The 17,728-nt window shown below is 48.7% G+C and overlaps 2 protein-coding genes across 6 annotated transcripts in view; both read left to right on the top strand.

The window, feature by feature from the left end:
- Positions 1 to 17,728, top strand: part of LOC119218998 (glyceraldehyde-3-phosphate dehydrogenase-like) — a 63,162-nt gene that overhangs the window by 16,484 nt on the left and 28,950 nt on the right. The gene's annotated exons all lie outside the window — the stretch shown is intronic.
- LOC119218933 (chloride channel protein 1-like) lies at positions 1,024 to 17,679 on the top strand. Of its 5 annotated transcripts, none has more exons than XM_062558532.1 (24): positions 1,024 to 1,130; positions 4,012 to 4,309; positions 4,423 to 4,554; positions 4,708 to 4,836; positions 4,938 to 5,071; positions 5,162 to 5,239; positions 5,364 to 5,442; positions 5,615 to 5,740; positions 6,167 to 6,251; positions 6,496 to 6,597; positions 6,724 to 6,808; positions 7,778 to 7,933; positions 9,559 to 9,628; positions 10,043 to 10,153; positions 10,724 to 10,937; positions 11,184 to 11,317; positions 11,404 to 11,495; positions 11,631 to 11,723; positions 11,893 to 11,980; positions 13,079 to 13,154; positions 13,514 to 13,556; positions 13,697 to 13,801; positions 14,303 to 14,389; positions 14,505 to 17,679. In XM_062558532.1, the coding sequence occupies exons 1-24, from the start codon at positions 1,080 to 1,082 to the stop codon at positions 14,994 to 14,996; spliced, it is 3,060 nt and encodes a 1,019-aa protein (XP_062414516.1). In that variant the 5' UTR covers positions 1,024 to 1,079; the 3' UTR covers positions 14,997 to 17,679. The 5 variants fall into 5 exon arrangements, 1 of the variants encoding a protein (XP_062414516.1); XR_009942639.1 differs by lacking the exon at positions 14,505 to 17,679 and adding an exon at positions 1,907 to 1,978 and having other exon boundaries at positions 1,051 to 1,130; positions 13,079 to 13,152; positions 13,511 to 13,556; XR_009942636.1 differs by lacking the exon at positions 14,505 to 17,679 and having other exon boundaries at positions 13,079 to 13,152; positions 13,511 to 13,556.

Below are 17,728 nucleotides of genomic sequence, written 5' to 3'. Positions count from 1 at the left end.
ATAAAGAGAGTGAATACCTGAATTGTTCCATTCTTCATGTCTGGTAGAACCTAATTAGTAAGTTCACCTATAGCCTCATGGTGATACTAAATGGGTTTACAGACCTTTGTTCTGACCGTCTTGCTGGTGTTGGGTGTGGTGTCATTGTCGTGGGTCGGACCACGTAGGGAACCCTCTGCATTCACACCCCTTTCAGGGATGTACCGCCCTTTCCACCTTTCCACCTCGCCCCTAAACCCGTAGTCTTGACCACGGAGAAAGCGTAATGAGTGCTGGAGCATTCTGTTGGATCGGCCTCGTCAGGAATCAAACCTGTGAATCTGAGCTGATGCTCAGGGACATGTTTGCAAATGAACCTGTCTCTTTCGGTCGCCCATAGCAACTGGTGGACTCGGGACAGCCTTTACAGTGGAAATCCAAAGTGTGTGTGTGTGCTCCAGGGAGCCCCTCCACGGCTCCCCTGCACCACTCACGTGTTGTGTTAGCTGACGTAGCAGCGTACCAACTTTGGCTGATGAAGTCAGCTGATCACCCCGACTCCCTTGTCTAATCTCGCCGGCAAAGTGCTTCGCTTGCCGTTTTTTCCCAAATGACCTTATGAAACGTTACGAAGCAACGGGCGGCGTATCCGAGCAGCGGAGCAAAACAGTTCCTAGATTATTTTACTTCTTTTCATTTAGCTAGAAAGACATCATCCTTCAAGGTGACAGGCAGATGTTGTGGGGGAAGTTTTCCTGTGTCTCTGGTCACCGTCATGTGGCCTGCAGCGCTTCACCTGCTTCACCTGCTTCACCTGCTTCACCTGCTTCACCTGCTTCACCTGCGTCCCTCAGCAATACGTGTTTGGTGCAGTCCTTTGAATCCATACGAATGCTCTCACATTTACTTTACAGGCTCACTGCAGTTTGCCCATGGCAAGGGGGGGTGTTAACCCCAGCTGGAGCTGGTTTACGTGTTTGTGTGTGTGTGTGTGTGTGTGTGTGTGTCAGAGGGAGAGAGTGTCCTGCCTCGGTGTCCTGGTAATGCTGAGACAGACTGTGAGCGGGTGGGTTTATTTTTGGGTCAGTGACTGTGTGTCAATGGCCGCAGATGCGTCGGAAAGGAAGGCTCTGAGATACAAGCAAACCCTGGTCAGTGTCCCCCTCTCCTTCCTCTCCTTCCTCTCCTTCCTCTCCTTCCTCTCCTTCCTCTCTCTCGCTCCCTTTCTCCATCGCTGCTGCTTCACCTGTTCTTTCCCCGAATCACTGTCGTTTGTACCAGCAGCTCCATGTGCACCGTGTGTCAGCCTGTGCATGGAAGTGCTAAACACTACGAAGACCAATTAGCTTCATGCGTAACAACGGGGTCACGCACGTGACCATGCAACAGGTGCTTTGACACCGTGCACCACCTTCACCCTTGATCTCAGTATGCACAGATACACGTGCAATCGCACACACATACAGACGCTTTGTCGCTGTGTTCCTTCCCTTCAGGCCGGCCACCTGTTTGCTTCCCTCCTTGTTCCTTAAGCCCCGCTTAAAACTAAGCCTGACTTGCCTTGTGTTGTCTTTGTGGTGTGTGTGTGTGTGTTCACGTGTCTGCGTTGGACGTTTGTTCCATGAATGTGAAAACCGATCACGCATGTGACCCTAATCCTCACCTTTCATGCGATTACATGTATGTTGTGGATTGGCTGAAAGTTCTGCAGGTTGTTTTACATTTAATAAGAGTTCATCCATTGCAACACACTGAAATATTCTGTTGTTAAATCACTCATAAACAAGACTATACAGTCCCTTTTTTTTGTTTACCAGCCTCTGTTTTAGGTTTTATTTGTTCACATAACTAAGACAATAATAGAACTCGGTACGTCTCATAAAAAGCTTAATGGCTCTGCATGTGTTTCTGCATCTCACACGTAAAGCACCTGAACATTTGAGGCCTCATTTCAAGAAACGTTCTCCTGTAAGCAATCGATGCAAAGTCCATCTTAGAAGTAAGGAAACGCCCTGATGGATTGACTGTGACTGATGAATGCTTGAGGCCGATGCCCTGCATACAACTGCAGGGGCTGCGTGCTGATTGGTCGACATGTGAGCACCGCTGATCATGGTGTGTATGTGCGTGTTTGTGTGGATTTCACACTTTATTAGTTAGTATATTTAATGGCTGCTTTTGAATGTGACAGCTTTACTATATTTAAGAAGTTTTGCTTTGGTTTCCTGTGTTGAATTGGCACATGACACTAGCTACACACACTGTACATCAGCATGTTTGTGCTATGTGGTAGATAAATCTGAATAGGGGGGAAACTCCCGTTTCTGGATCCTGCTCCCTATAAGAGACAGCTGAGAGGGGGGGGGAGCGAGGGACATGGGAGAAACCAAGGAATATGATGAGGCATTGGAAGGTACACTAATGGCAGGAGAGAGAGAGGTGTGGGAAGCGTAATGAGGAACACTGGATCATACCGCTGCTGCTAAATATAGCCCTGAGTTGTGTTGCAGGGGGGGGGGGTGATTAGGGCAGAGTCGAGTTTCACTGCTCGGGGGGGAAACGGGAAGGTGAGGTGGATTGAGGTAAAGGAGGGTGCCGAGGACGGGTTTCTCACAACATACTGGGTGCTGGAGGTGTTTTGTCCTGGGGGAACAGCTCCAATCAGTCGAGTCAATGAGGCCTAATTATAGGTATAAATGGTCAGCTGACATGCTCATCATTTTACATGATTTATTAAGATGAGTACGTATTGAGGTGAGACACAACATTTGGTCTCGTTCTGCTGATTGACACCTTGAGGTGATGAGTTAGTAAATTAAAAGTTAATTCTATCAACAGGTGCTACCAGCATTCCATAGCTGCCAAAACCTTTTGGGTTGACTGTCCGGGCTCCAGATTTTCTTTCAATACTTGACATTGATACCAGACTGGATGTCTTGTGCCGAGCGGCCCCGTGCGAACCCCTTCACACACTTCTTGATTCCCCCCTCGACAAGATCCACTCGATGGCCGACCCAATCAAGAAGTCTATTGTTTGAGAGTGGGTTGCGTGGGTCGGCATTGAGTTACAGCATGTTGTGTATTATACTGCTCAAGTTTCACACTGCATGGCCACAACCTTGAGAGTGTGTGTGTGTGTGTGTGTGTGTGTGTGTTCATCATCAATCTATCTGTCCATGAACCTGCTAAAATAAAAGCCGTTGAAAGGTGACTGCAGTCGTCCAACGTGTCCAGATGCTATTTATCAGCTTGTCAGTTGTATTCCTGGGGTTCTGTTGTCTGCTGTGCATGTACCTCGTGTATATATGAGCCCTGGTGTAATATTTAGTGTACACTACTGGCCGACCCCCGCTTCAGTGTAGGTACATGAATACGTAGTGATTACCTGTAATTGTGAGTAGCGGAAATAAGGAAAAGGATTTCAGCAGACGCACAGTTAAAATCTTCATCATATATTCATCACTACATTTTAAACTTATTATGACTTGATTGACCTCTGGTGTTCCCACGTAGTATTATTGCATGTTACTGTAGTTGTCAAGAAGACTTCAACTTCGAATGAGACGACCCAAACAGCACCAAAGCCTACTCAGCGGTTAATGTGAGGAAGGTTGTAGATGTTAATAACAACAGTAAGAACGACCCTGACCCCCAACTATAGAAAAGCGTAATTGTCTGAAGAATGCCAGCAGTGTGTGTGTGCTTGGATCAGATGAACTGAGGGCATCTCTCACTGAGATGTTTGTGCCAGTGAGGGAGGGAGATGAGAATTGATTCCTTCCCAAGATGTCTTCATGGAGTGTGTCCAGAGGGGATAAATCCTCAGGCAGAGCGTGTGGGTCAACACGTGCTCGGCCTATTTTTAAATACTCATCTCTGCCAAGCTGCCAAAGGGAGAGTGCTGTCACTCGCTCCATTCCCTCTTTCTCAGGAACTACCTGTACATGTTTAACCAATGAAAGCCGGGCGTTTGTGGGATTTATGTACCTATGTGTGGCCGTGCATCGTGTCACCGATTGGTTGATTTGACAGCTCTATGGGGAGTACCAAGAGAACCAGGGAGGCTCCGGCAGGCGGGAGGCTACCCGCCTGCTGACCGAGAGGCAGATCAAGAAGCATGGCAACCATCACCGCGGCTACGGCAGGACCCGCCACGGCCGGCGCGGCCCCGGACAGAACGGGTTCCACGGCCGCCATCAGCACGGCCACCATGCCAGGCAGAGGAACAGGCGCCACTCCAACACCGAGGCAGACGAGCAAGACGAGCAGATGTCGGAACCCGGCCTCCCGTCCTCTATGAAGAAGAGGCGCTCCTACTCCAAATGTAGAGGTGAGCGGCCCTGAGATGGGACAGAAAACGCCAGTACGTCCATAGGTTCCTGACTCCTTCTGACTCCTCCTTACTCCTCCTTACCCCTTCCTGTGGCGCTTCGGGCTCCTCAGACTGCATAGCGCGTGTGCAGCGCTTCCTTGTGACCAGGCTGGGAGAAGACTGGATCTTCCTCGTTCTGCTGGGCATCACGATGGCGCTGGTCAGCTGGACAATGGACTATGCCAGCGCCAAGAGCCTGCAAGGTAGGACTACGGGGCCCACAATGCATTGCAGAGCCAGTTAAAGGGAAGGAAAGGCAGGTGAAATAGATTTTTGCATCTTCCTGTGAATTTCCTCTTCTTCCACCTCTCCACCCCCCCACCCCCACCCCCACCCCCACCCCACACCTCCCACAGCGTATAAATGGATTCATGGGGAGCTGAGGGAGAACATCCTTCTGCAGTTCCTGGCCTGGGTTTCATATCCCCTCATCTTCATTCTGTTCTCCTCTTTCTTCTGTCACTTGGTCGCGCCTCAAGCTATCGGTCAGTTTGCCACACACACACACACACACACACACACCTTTAGCGTCTAATACCATGTCATTAGTCCCCCTAAAGTCTTAACCACCTCCGTTCCACCACAGGTTCTGGCATCCCAGAGCTGAAGACCATCCTGAGAGGTGTGGTGCTGAAGGAGTATTTAACTCTCAGGGCCTTTGTTGCTAAAGTCATCGGCCTGACTGCCGCCCTGGGCAGCGGGATGCCTGTGGGCAAAGAGGTGGGCGTGAATCACCTAATCTCCCCATCTCCACGTACGCCATCCACTGCTTGCTGATAAAAAGCTCCTTGTTTGGTCTCTGTCACTCAGGGTCCATTCGTCCACATCGCCAGTATCTGCGCTGCAGTTCTCAGCAGGTTCATGTCCTTTTTTTCAGGAGCTTATCAGGTAAGATTATTTTTAACGTAAACGTTTCATTGTGATTATGAAAAGAAAAAGAAGAGCACGTATATGTGAGGTTTTCCTCATGTGTATGTTGTCTTTCCATTGTCCCGGTCCTGTGGATCAGTAGAATCCCTACTGTTACACAGACATCCTGACAGTGGGCTGTGCTGTCGGGGTGGGCTGCTGCTTCGGTACTCCGCTGGGAGGTACAGTCTTTTCTCTTTCCCGCTCATTAAACATCTCCTGCATGGACACAGCAGAGGGAAACGGGGGCTTCACGGGGAACTGAGATATCCACAAATCCATTTTACAGAAAGCACCAGATCTGCATGTAACTTTCTTTGTCTGTGTCCGTGTGCTCACGGGTTCCTCCCACAGGCGTGCTCTTCAGCATCGAGGTGACATCCACCTACTTCGCTGTGAGAAACTACTGGAGGGGGTACTTCGCTGCCACCTTTAGTGCCTTCATATTCAGGGTGTTATCCGTGTTCAACAAAGACGCAGGTACTGACGGGAGAAAGGGTGTTAATTAAGTTATTATTGCCCTGTGAGGTATCCCCTCCCTTTGTCTTTATCAAGCATGCACTAGAGGGCCCCCTCCCTCCAGTAATCAACACCAGCAGACCGCTTTGAGGGGACACCAGTCGCAGCAGCACAGCGCTTTAACTGAATGTTTAATATATACTTCATCCTCATCTGTGTCTTCTTCCCCCTGCTTACTAAATTCAACAGCTGAGTATGAAGTGACTACACACACTCAGTTTAACAGTTTAACGCTGTACTTAGTACGAACAGAAGGTAAGTAGTATTTCAGGTGTAGGTCTGCAGGTTTTAACAGTGATGAACAATGTTTCAAAATGTTTATTCTCCATCTAAGGATCGAATGGAGAGACTGAAAGGATCTTCTCTCCTCTTTTTCTTGTCTTCCAGTCACCATCACTGCTCTGTTCAGGACAAACTTTCGCATGGATTTCCCGTTTGACCTGCAGGAGCTGCCGGCCTTCGCCATCATCGGGTGAGCGCGTGTGTGTGCGTGTGTGTGTGTGTGTGTGTGTTTGTGTGTGTGTGTGTGTGTGCGCAAGGTTTGACTTCCCAATGGACAAGATATAAAACGTCAATAAGTCAAACTTTATGCAAATGTAGCATTTAAAACCGAAGAACCCAATTATCAGTGCAGCAGTGGGGGGGTGGGTGGGTAGAGTAGAAAAGAGGGGGGCGTGGGGGGGATAACTCTAATGGTAAGTTCTTTGTGTGTGCAGGATCTCCTGTGGGTTCTTGGGGGCCTTCTTCGTCTACCTCAACAGACAGGTGGTTCTGTTCATGAGACGACCCAATGCCATGACCCGCTTCCTCACCAATCAGTGAGTCTGTCGGGGGAGGGGGGGGGGGGGGGGCAATGGTGTTCATATGTACTTTCATTTCAAAGGTTCAAGGATGCCGGGTCATGGACTCGATTACAGATATTCACTCAATGTCTCCCCTCCCAGCCGGCTGATTTTTCCCGCTGTGGTAACGCTAGTCATCGCCACGTTGACCTTCCCACCCGGCTTTGGACAGTTCATGGCAGGAGAGGTCAGAGGTCATGTTTTTCTGTCCCTCCCATGTAAACCGGACCGAGCACGGCATGCAGCAGAGCAACTGTTTACGCTGTTTAAAACACCCAGATGTTTATGGAACACCTGCTTCAATGCATTCTGGGAAACCCACCGCAGCCCCTGTCTTCTTCACAATGCTTTTAGACATCCTGACGATACGCTTTTTAATGGATCCCCCAAGAGCTAAGAGCCAATCATGGGTTTCATAGTGCGTTGGTGTGTGTTTTAAGAGCAAAAGGTGTGTTTGTTTCTTCTCACCCGCATTGCATCAACGTCTCACACCTTTTCTAACAAGCTAACACAGCAGGGGATTAAAAGTGATGTATAGGTTTAAAAAGATATGTCGCTTAAGAAAATAAATCAGTTGGACAGACAGGCCCACCCCCCCCCCCTCCTTAAAAGCGTTTTATGGAAGGAAATCCTTCCAATCCAACAGGACAGCGCGGCGCGCCATGAGAGGAGATTAAATGCTTGATGGCCTGTCAACCCGCAACTTCCGAAAGGCCCCAGCTTATTGTTATTACAGCGGATCCTCAATGCGACGGAGTTCAGGGCCTCCATCCAACCCCAGCTGGAGTGGCGGCGGGGGAATCGGGATGACATCAGTGTCATCCCCCCCCCCCCCCCACCAATGCGATTTATTCCTGTGAGCGTATTCTGAGGCCTCGATGCAGAGTCCCTTCATTCAGAGTCATTGGTGAGTCATCTGCAGGCCATTGGTCAATGGACGAGGACACCCGTCCATTCCCAGCTTCCCGGGGGACTTCCTGTTTGTCCCACTTCACTTCCTGCCTCCCATCCTCTTCCTTCATCCTTTTCCTCGTTGTTCATCTTCATCCCTCCTTCCACCCTTTTATATCTGTCCTTCCTTCCTCCGTCTATATCTCTCCTCTAATTCATACCCTCTGCTCTTTGCCCCCCCCACCCCCCCCGGCCCCTCCTCCAGCTAATGCCGAGGGAGTGCATCAACTCCCTGTTTGACAACTTTACGTGGACAAAGATTTCAGGATCTCCTCCTCCGGTCGGACTGGGTCTCTCTGCCGCCTGGCTGCACCCTGACGTCAGCGTCTTCCTCGTCCTGCTGCTCTTCTTATTCATGAAGGTCTGTGGCTGCTGGGAACTGTGTCATAACTGTGTTATTATTTAGATAATAAAATATCTGTGTTTGTGTGTGTATAACTCCACTTGACGTCAGCATTTTTGTCATCACCCTCTTCTTCATTAGGGACATTTGTTGCGGGCCACTCATGTTGTTTGTTGCTGATGTGTGTGTGTGTGTGTGTGTGTGTGTCTTTGTTTTCCTCCTTTCCTTCCTGTCCAAGGTCAAACGTGTTGGCAACCCGCCAGCGGCTCTTAGCCCTTTTTTGAAAATGTTTTCTTGAAAGCAGCTGCACACACACACAGCCTGGAGGAGTCCAATTCGTTCTGTCTCAGCTGTAATTTGCATCGACACGAACGCCGATGCCGTCTGGCTGCTGGGTCGACTGAAGCTGCAAGAAAAACAGATCCCACCGCCGACTATCAGAGCCACGCGTGTATACGGCGCAGATATTAGCACACCTCACCCACAAATGTCAAGCGCACTCCTTCAAACGTCGAAGGAGCAGCGCCATCTTCACCGTTTGCCATGTAAAGCAGTTTGTTTGTCATTGATCATTTCTCCATCATTGGAACACGGTCGACTCGTGGCATGGTCGCTCGCTGGCTGTATCCTGTAGCTGAGATGAACCTGGCTTAGCCTCACCTAGTCATACGTCCCTCGTTGTCCAGTACTTGTAACACCGGCTAATAATCGTGTAACCGCCAAAACAAACTTATCAGTGAAACTTGACATGAGATCCAAATAGAATCGCGTCTCCAAAGCTCCAAGCTGCTTCAAGGGCAAAGGGTGGTCTTCCTCATTTCAGCCTCTCGACGGCCTTCTGGGCAGTCTGTCAAGTCTGGTCTCTAAATACTTGGCTGCGGTCTGTTGGCTGCTGCAGAACAACCTGCCAAGCTGGAGCGGAGACTCAAACCCGACGTCCCCAGTCATCACACACGCTGCACGTTGTTCTGTTCCCACTCGTGTCCTTCTCAACATCCGACCAACGTTCTGTGCGTGCTGTAAGTGAAACGCCTTCTTTCTTAAACCAGTCTTTAGTTTAACCAACGTCAGTGGCAGGGGACGGGCCCCCCCCCCCCCCCCCTGTAAGAGACGTGCTAATGGCTTTTTATCTTGTCCCGCGGTAATTAAGTGCTCAAACTGCCAATGAAAACGATCCTGATGGAAATGGTAATCTCCACTGCTGGAACACTAATGCAGTTACTTGTCCCAATCCTCTCCGATCAGAAGGAGAGGAGCCCGATGTGTGGATGCTGGTGACACACACACACACACACACACACACACACACACCAACAACCCAGAGCTCCGGTACAGTAATTGTTGCTGCTGACTAGCTCTCTTCAGCGGGATCAGACGTATTTCCAAGCCACGCTGTGAGGTTTTTAGGAGGGACACAGCGTGCACACACGTCCTCTGCAGCTTCATTGGAGCAGCTGCTGAGTACGTGCCTTGCTCAAGGACACCTAAGGGTGATTGGTGTGTCCCCCCCCCCCCCCCACGCACACTGATCCTCCCGGTTCTCCATCAACTTGTGACTCAATCAAGGACGATTCATTTTGAGCTTTTGGTCCTCCTCCTGGGTTCCTTCGTCTGAATAGTGTCGCTCTTCTCCTGTCTCACAGTTCTGGATGTCTGCTGTGGCCACCACCATGCCCATCCCCTCTGGGGCCTTCATGCCCGTCTTCATACTGGGTGAGCAGAAAAACACGCATGCAGCCTTCATTTGCTGTGAAAAGGAGTATTATTCAGGCGCCGAGTGTGTTGGGATCTTGAAACGGTAGAATGTTTCTTTCATATGAGAAACCAGCTGATATTAATCAGATCGATGTACTTGCAGTAGTTTGCGGTTCATCTGTTTGTGTGTGTGTGTGTGTGTGTGTCTACGGTGTTGAATTTGGCCTTTTGCTCCTTTTGTCACAAAGAGCAAAATATCAACATGTTTCAACAAAGCAGTAGGGAGTCCATGCTGTGAAAAGCCGATGATGTTTTGGACACAATCCTGTTGAACTGGTTCCTCTCAGTAAAGACAGACCACCATCTGCAGCATTTCACAGCAGTAGAGAGTAAATCATTTATTGTGATGAAAGTTGACTCCTGTCTCGGTAGGAGCTGCGTTTGGCCGGCTGGTCGGGGAGACCATGGCCACCTTGTTTCCCCATGGGATCGTGTTCGATGGCATCCTCTACCGCATCATCCCCGGAGGGTACGCCGTCATCGGTCAGTGGCGTCCGGTCGCTCTCGTGGTGCCTGCATGTCAACAAAAGCCACTTGTGTTCAGTTGTCGACAGGCCTGACCTGAGTGGAGCATCTTCCTTTAGATGATAACAATCAGCATGAAACCCTCCTCATCAAAGCCTTCGTGTGAAGCTGTCCTCCTCCTCCTCCTCCTCCTCCTCCTCTCCTGTCAACCTCAGCTTGTCAGCAGACGTCCTTCTCAATCTCCAACCCCTCCCCTCCCCCCTCCTGTCAACCCGGGGGAACTCGGGCTGTCGTCCCCACCTGATCTCCCTTGTCCCCCGCCTCTTTTTGGTCCTCCTCCTCCTCCCTTCTATGTGGCCATTCTGCTTTGACTGTGAATGTCACAATGGCTTCTCTCTGCTCAGCCACTGACCCAGAAACCTGGCCTTCCATCAACCCCCCCCCCATCCCATTTCCCCATCCCTCTTCTTTCTCCCTTGATCTTTCCTTCCTTCTACTGCTTTTGCCCTTTCCTCTGTTGACTCCAGCTCCCCCTCTCCTCTTGTGCCCCCCCCCCCCCTCCTCCTCCTCCTCCCCCAACGCCACCAGGAGCGGCGGCTTTGACCGGGGCCGTGACCCACACGGTGTCCACGGCGGTGATCTGCTTTGAGCTGACTGGTCAGATATCTCACATCCTGCCCATGATGGTGGCAGTAATCCTGGCCAACATGGTGGCCCAGGGCCTGCAGCCCTCCCTGTACGACTCCATCATCCAGGTCAAGAAGCTGCCGTACCTGCCGGAGCTCGGCTTTGGACACATGAGGTTTGTGTCTCCTCCACCTCACGTTGATGACCTGGAATAAACAAATACAGAAATAAAATGTAGGTTTCATAGAGTCGAGATCAGGGAACTTTTAAGTCGTATAGATATAGAATCTTCTGTTTCAGTCGAGTCAAAGTGTGCAAGATTTAGAGGGCGCTATTAGCAGAAAAGGGTGCATAATAGTGCTTCTATTTATGGACCTGAAATGTGCATTACTATCATTTGACGTGTGTCTCTGTCCTGCAGCCAGTACAACATCGTGGTAGAAGACATCATGGTGAGGGAGGTGAAGTTCATATCGTCTCAGTCCACGTACAGAGAAGTCAAACTGCTGCTGGACTCCTCCTCGCTCAACTCCATCCCTCTGGTGGACTCTAAAGGTGACAGCGCTCACTGGGAATAGACTCAAACGTTATCACGCTATGGAAGTCATAAGGAGATAACTCCTCCTCCTTCCTGCTTCCAGATTCTATGATCCTGTTGGGCAGCATCGACAGGTTGGAGCTCCTCGCTCTCTGTGATTGGTGGCTGTCGGCGGAGAGGAGGCTCCTGATGCAGGTGAGGACGGACACTGCAGACTATTGAGTTTCATGTCATAGACAGACAAGTGTGCAGGTATAATAGTTGTTGCATTAGTTAGCTAGTGGGACATTTATTTTGTCGTTCTGATGTTGATCTTGGATTTCCGGTCAGAAGCAGCCTCAGAAGCACAGCTGGGAGTCCTTTGCTTTTGTGGACGAGGATGAGGAGGAGGAGGAGGGGGAGGAAGAGGAGGACGGAGAGAAGGTGGAGCCCTGATTTGTTGTCCAGTTAATATGTTTTACTTTGTTTATTTCTTTTTTCTTTACTCCGCTGCTCGTTATTTATCTGAACTTCAAACCACCTGATCTTATGTTAACGGTGCTTTATTTATTTATACGTGATATGAGATATTGATGATGTCCGTCGTCTGCAGGGCGGCCCGGTGCAGGAGGAGAGTAACGGCCCGCTGCCTCTTTCCAGGCCTCAGGAGGCTTCCTCCAACCACAGCGCTCCGCTTCCTGGTGAGCTGCATTCAAATATCAGTGTATCTCAGCCGAGGCGTAACGAGTGCACATGAAAACTTGTAATAGTTGATTCGATCAACGTGGATCACTGCAGGTTGGAAAAAGGATGAAAACTTTTTATCACACTGGGATTTTACATGTAAATCATTTCATAAATCCTAGATAAAGTGTATCCTGTATTCATTGGCTGAGAGCTTAGTATCAACGGCCAACATTTACCTTCATTTGCTCGCTCTGCTTGCTGCTACTTAGTGTCATTTTCCACTCGGATACTTTCAGAATCTAACTCATTTCCTTCTGTCCCGATTTGTGTAGAAACAAGTCAAACTTTGATCTCTGTTACACTTCGGCACACTTACACAATCTCTGGACATAAAGTGGAAGCTTTATGGGGCTCGTGCCGTAACATTGATTCCCTCGGACAACTTTTTCCCTCCAGGGTGCCGTAATAAGATTCGTTCTTGTTCGAAGCCTCTTTCCTCAGAAACAAAACATGTCAACCGATATGACCGAGCTTTTAGTCAGAGCCCAGATGGTCCGGGAGGACGCTTTGGGGTTTGTAAACAGCATTGCCACAACGCGATGGCTCCTCCCACTGTCCCCCCCCCGTCAGGGCCGACGAGCCGCTCACTAGTTTGTCGAATCCTAATCCCACGTCAAGAAAGAAAGGTCAACGGCCCGTTTCATTGACGAGCCGCCGCTTCACGCCGCTTCACACCGCTTCACGCCGCTCACCACGGCGAGCTGCTTCGGGTTCGCTTCTGCCCTCAGAGGATGACAAACAAATGGGAATTTTAACTTTGGAGCCCTGATAGCAATTACAGAAGATCCGGCAGAATGCTGGCTGCAAGGAACCAGATGGTGTGTGTGTGTGTGTGTGTGTGTGTGTGTGTGTGTGTGTGTGTGTGTTACGTGTGAAACGGTATCCTGGCAACAACAATAACGAGTTGCACCTCCATCTGCAGTTTGATTATTTTCTCCAACAGCTTATGAGTCTTTTAGAAAGCAGCACGTGTCAGACCATCTCCTGGTCTCTCTCTCTCTCTCTCTCTCTCTCTCTCTCTCTCTCTCTCTCTCTCTCTCTCTCTCTCTCAGGGAAAGGTTCTCTCCACATCACACTGAGGAGTCTCTTCACCTCTAAGAGCAGACCGAGCCAAGGACAGTCACAGGTGTGTGTTCAGAGAGAGGCTTTACACAGACAGAATCCCGCTCACTGACTTATTTGTTTGTTTCCACCTTTCTGTGTATTTTACTTCTTTGTGAACCTTTGTGCCTTTTTCTCTGAGCCAAATATTTAGAGTGAAGCGTGCGTCGAGAAACGTTCCCTCGAGTCACCAACCATTGAAATGCATATGACCGCACACACAAACACGCACAGTGGAAGGATACTGATATTCATCCCTTATTCTTCTCACGTCTATCTGACCAATGGGAACACACCAAGGCACAGTGGGCTCGTCAGACAGAAGATGTATTTATTAAACCATGTCTCACCACTTTGTCTCTTCCTTCTTTATCCGTCTCCAGGAGCCGTGTGCCCCCCCCCCTGTCGGACAACATGCCCCCGGAGGAGGTATGGGCCCCCCCGTGGAGGACGTGCACTGTTCGATCAGACCTAATTAATCCGATGGTGTCACCCTGACTGGGTGGATGGGAGGGAAGACGACACACTCCAGTGGTTGTAATCGCCCCTGATGGCCGTGTTTATTGCAGATCGCCGCGTGGGAGGAGGCGGAGACGGACAAGCCGATGGAGATCGATGAGATCCGAGTGGACCCCTCCCCTTTCCAGCTGGTCGAGAGGACATCGTTGCACAAGGTTGGCGTTGAGAGACGGGAGTTGAAGTCCTGCTTTCAACAGCTGATGTTTAGTTACCTGTGAAAACAGAAATCTAAACCAGTGGTTAAAGTGTGAGGGACGTTTCATGAAGGGGTTTCTTCATTTTTCTATGTTTTTATTGCCATTTAACGTAATCAGACGCGTCCTAAAGTCACAAACTCTTTTTGGTTCACTCCTAAATCAGTTGGAATAGGAAATTCACCCCAAATTCCAATATATTGTTATTGTTCATATTGGATTCAATGCAAAGCTACTTCATTTACAAAAGGGAAATATACCGAGTCAAATAAATATTCCAATTCTGCAGCGTCTTCCTTTGCCTTTTTTTATGGTTAGAGGTTTTATAAAAGCTAAGGGCCCCGTTCATGGAGTTCAGCAGGCTCCCAGAGGTCGTTTACCTCTCCCAGCATGGGGGGGGCAGATGAGAAACACTCAGGAGGAGAAGGAGTCATTTGTCATGTGACGTCTGTGTCTCCACAGACACACACCTTGTTCTCCCTGCTGGGGCTCAGTCACGCCTACGTGACCAGTATCGGTAAACTGGTGGGAGTGGTGGCCCTGAAGGAGGTACCTTCTTACTTGTACTCCTCACTTCTGCTTTCTGGTTGCCTTCTGTCCTTCTTTTTTCTTACACTTCACCTCTCCCATCCCTACCTCTCCTCCTCGTCCCCCCCCCCTTCAGCTCCAGAAGGCCATCGAGGGCTCCACCCGCTCCGGCGTGCGCCTCCGCCCGCCGCTCGCCAGCTTTCGGGACGGCAATCGCAACTCTGCTCCCAAACCTCCACCCTCCTCTCCCTCTGCTCCTTCATCTCCGCCATGCACCTCCCCCCCCTCAGCCCCAGCCGCTGCCCAGCTCCCACCCCCCTCGCCCCATCGCCTCACCCACCAGGTGCAGGAGAATGAAACGGAGGCGTGGATCGAGGGCGTGACCCCGGGGGGGGAGGAGAGCAGCGGCAGCTCGGCGGGCCACCTCACCCTCCCTTCCTCCTCCCCAGCTCCTCCCTTGCTCCCTTCCTCCACCCCCACTCCTCCCTTGGTCCCTTCCTCCTCCCCCACTCCTCCCTTGCTCCCTTCCTCCTCCCCCACTCCTCCCTTGGTCCCTTCCTCCTCCCCCCCGAAACCCTTACACAGACTGGAGGGGGATGAAGAGAGTGATGACGAGCCAATGGTGTAGATCGGTCAAAGAGTGATGGTCATGTTTTTTTATAAAACCTTTTTTAAATGATGTTTATTTCTTTGGAGACTCATTTACCTCTTTTTGATTTGAATGCAAACGGCTCCGCCCCCTTCAGCCTCCTTGTGTGTGTTTAGAGACGCGCTTCCTCCTCGTTAGGCTCGTCCACGCTCCGTCCCTTCAGTACCGACCTTTAGAGGTCAAAGATCATTGTGACCTCCTGAAAACTTAATTTAATAATTAGTTTGCAAATCGTGATAATTTCATATGAATCTATGACAGCATTTATGTATTTTGACATTCAAAACAGCATTAAGACAATTATTCTGATGAACATTATTATTTTACTGTTAGTGGAAAGATTTGGTTCCGATTGACTGAACACATCTCTACGTCACAGTGCTTTTTTAGCCTGACATATGTTCTATTAACATAATTTGCTGTGTTGAAGCTCTGACCTGATCCTTTTAATCAATTAAAAGCTATCCATTGCTTTTTTTTAAACTGGCCAGCAGACAATCTGGATGGCAGGGGACTAATGGAGCCGCTCAGTCTGCCGTGGAAGATTGTCCAAAGCCCCAAAATGACCTCCAAATGATGTGGCGACCTTGTGAGCAAAGCCTCAGAGCTCATCTCATCACGGTTTAGTTGATAGATGGTGCAGCCCGAGGCTTTGTATGTCCCAGAGACCCCCCCCCCACTCTCACTCACATGGTTGCCCTCTACATTTAGCAAAAATGTCACATGGCTACTTAAGCTTACTTTTGATCATAATTATATCATAAATAAGGTACTAAGAAATGACCGCTGTCATCCTGTCCCATCCACATGTGAAATGAAGATGAAGACCCATGTTGACATGGAGATATCTGCCAATCAATGCATTAATTGGCCTAATAAATCACCTCATTAGAGGTCTGTTGGATATGGACCTGCTTATTAATGCTGCTCATGTGACGCTTCCTCCTCTCAGCCGCTATAGAGCTTAGATTCTTTAAATAGTTTTCTCTTAGCTGATGTCTGATGGATGGATCCGGTTATTAGAACTATAGAAATCTGTGAAATCATTTAAGACGAGCTTGTTGCTGTTGGTCTGAAAATAGTTTATTATTTTGTGAAAAAATTTCTGCAATCACAATTCTGATGAGTAGAAGTACCTCAGTGACTGCCCCCCCCCCCCCCTCACTGCTGTGAGAGAGTACCTTAATAATTGCATTCATATGTGTTTTTCATGTATTTCTGCGTTTCTTCTTACACTCTCATCTCCTGGATTCAGTTCCTCAGGTTGCTGCCTTAAAAGCTTTGAAACATTCAGATGTACCAAAAGCCTTTTCTTTATGTTGGTGTGATTTATAATGTGTGTGTGTGTCCATTTCTTAAATGTCTATTGTCTCATCAGTGTATATAACTTATATAAATAAAGTTTTATTTAGTGAATGCTGGTACAGGCTGCCTTCATGTGTTCAACCTTTTTATTTACCCAGGTCGGGTTGAGACCGGAGGAACAGAAAGAAGTTTAAACTGGAACCGAAGCTCACCTCAGACAAAGGTACAAATATGGAGTTCCTTTAATACGGAAATATTTCTCGTCTTCTTCCTGCGTTTTCTGCAGAAACAACAGTCTTCGATCTGTTTTAATGCTTCCTCTAGTCCTTCAGGTGTCATTCCCTCCTCCTCACCGTGTCTCTGGGTCTATTGGGGCATGTGAAGAATATTATATAATAATCTGTAATCAATGTGTTGGGTCCCTCTTCTGCTGGGAAGGACATTTATCGATATTTAATTCAGTCACTGACCCGTACATCACTAAGCTTGTGTCTTTGCACCACACCTCGAGCTAAAGACAAGAAGTGACATGGATTCCTTTACACTGCCCCACTTTTATTTATTTTGGAGTAGTCGTCACTTCATCTGCACGTCTCATTTTAGTTTTTCCTCTGCAGACTGTTGTGTGACGAGATATTAAAATGACGCCGGTCTTATTTTGCAAGAAAACTTCTTTACTTCCTGTTTTGCATCTGGACTCCACAGAAGTAATTCAAGTGAACTAAATGATTTAGTGGAGGAAGTCTCTTTAGCAACGAGGAGGACAAATACAGGACTCTTCTGTCTGTGATTGTCAGAGTAAATAAATCAAATTCTCTGACCGACCATCAAAATGACAACGTTTGACTCTCCTGGATCAAATAAAGCAACACAACAAAACAGCACCCAGAAGAATCCCTTTTCACAGAATATATGTATTTAACACACAAACATTCATACATACATACAGTCTTACATTCATACAGATACATATCGGTTTATTGGCTTTTTTATTTTATTATAAAAAGCAATTTGATATATTATGAGTTTGTATATTGAGTTATACTGCTGGGCTAGGTCACTGTTTAAAAGCATGCACTCTCTTTTTGCTTGTGTTCAGATCAAGTGCTCGCAAATTATATCTCATTTGAATCAACTAGGCCTCAGACAAGCTGTCAATCAAAGCAAAAATACAGTACTGAGCAAATCAAACAAGTAACGTTAATGATCCTGCAGGCTTCATTCATTCTGACCACAAACCAATCAAGTGTGACCTCCTCCCGTCCTTATTTGTTATTTGTTGTGTTGCCCTCACAAGGCCCCTATATTCCCTTGTTGATGTCCACGTCTCCCGCAGGGGGGGTCAGCAAGGGGGGGGGGGGGGGGGGGGCTTCTTGGCATTTTAGTTTGTATGTTACATCCCACGT

This window comes from Pungitius pungitius, chromosome 17 (assembly GCF_949316345.1).
Source record: "Pungitius pungitius chromosome 17, fPunPun2.1, whole genome shotgun sequence".
Lineage (NCBI taxonomy): Eukaryota > Metazoa > Chordata > Actinopteri > Perciformes > Gasterosteidae > Pungitius > Pungitius pungitius.
This window is presented reverse-complemented; position numbering and strand designations above follow the sequence as displayed.

Bases quoted from the DNA above. Each gene is read 5' to 3' on its own strand.
- LOC119218933 (XM_062558532.1), top strand. From the start codon at position 1,080: ATGGCCGCAGATGCGTCGGAAAGGAAGGCTCTGAGATACAAGCAAACC. The intron at 10,154-10,723 runs GTCAGTGGCGTC...CAACGCCACCAG, and splicing joins CGGAGGGTACGCCGTCATCG to GAGCGGCGGCTTTGACCGGG. The intron at 11,981-13,078 runs GTGAGCTGCATT...TCTCTCTCTCAG, and splicing joins CCACAGCGCTCCGCTTCCTG to GGAAAGGTTCTCTCCACATC.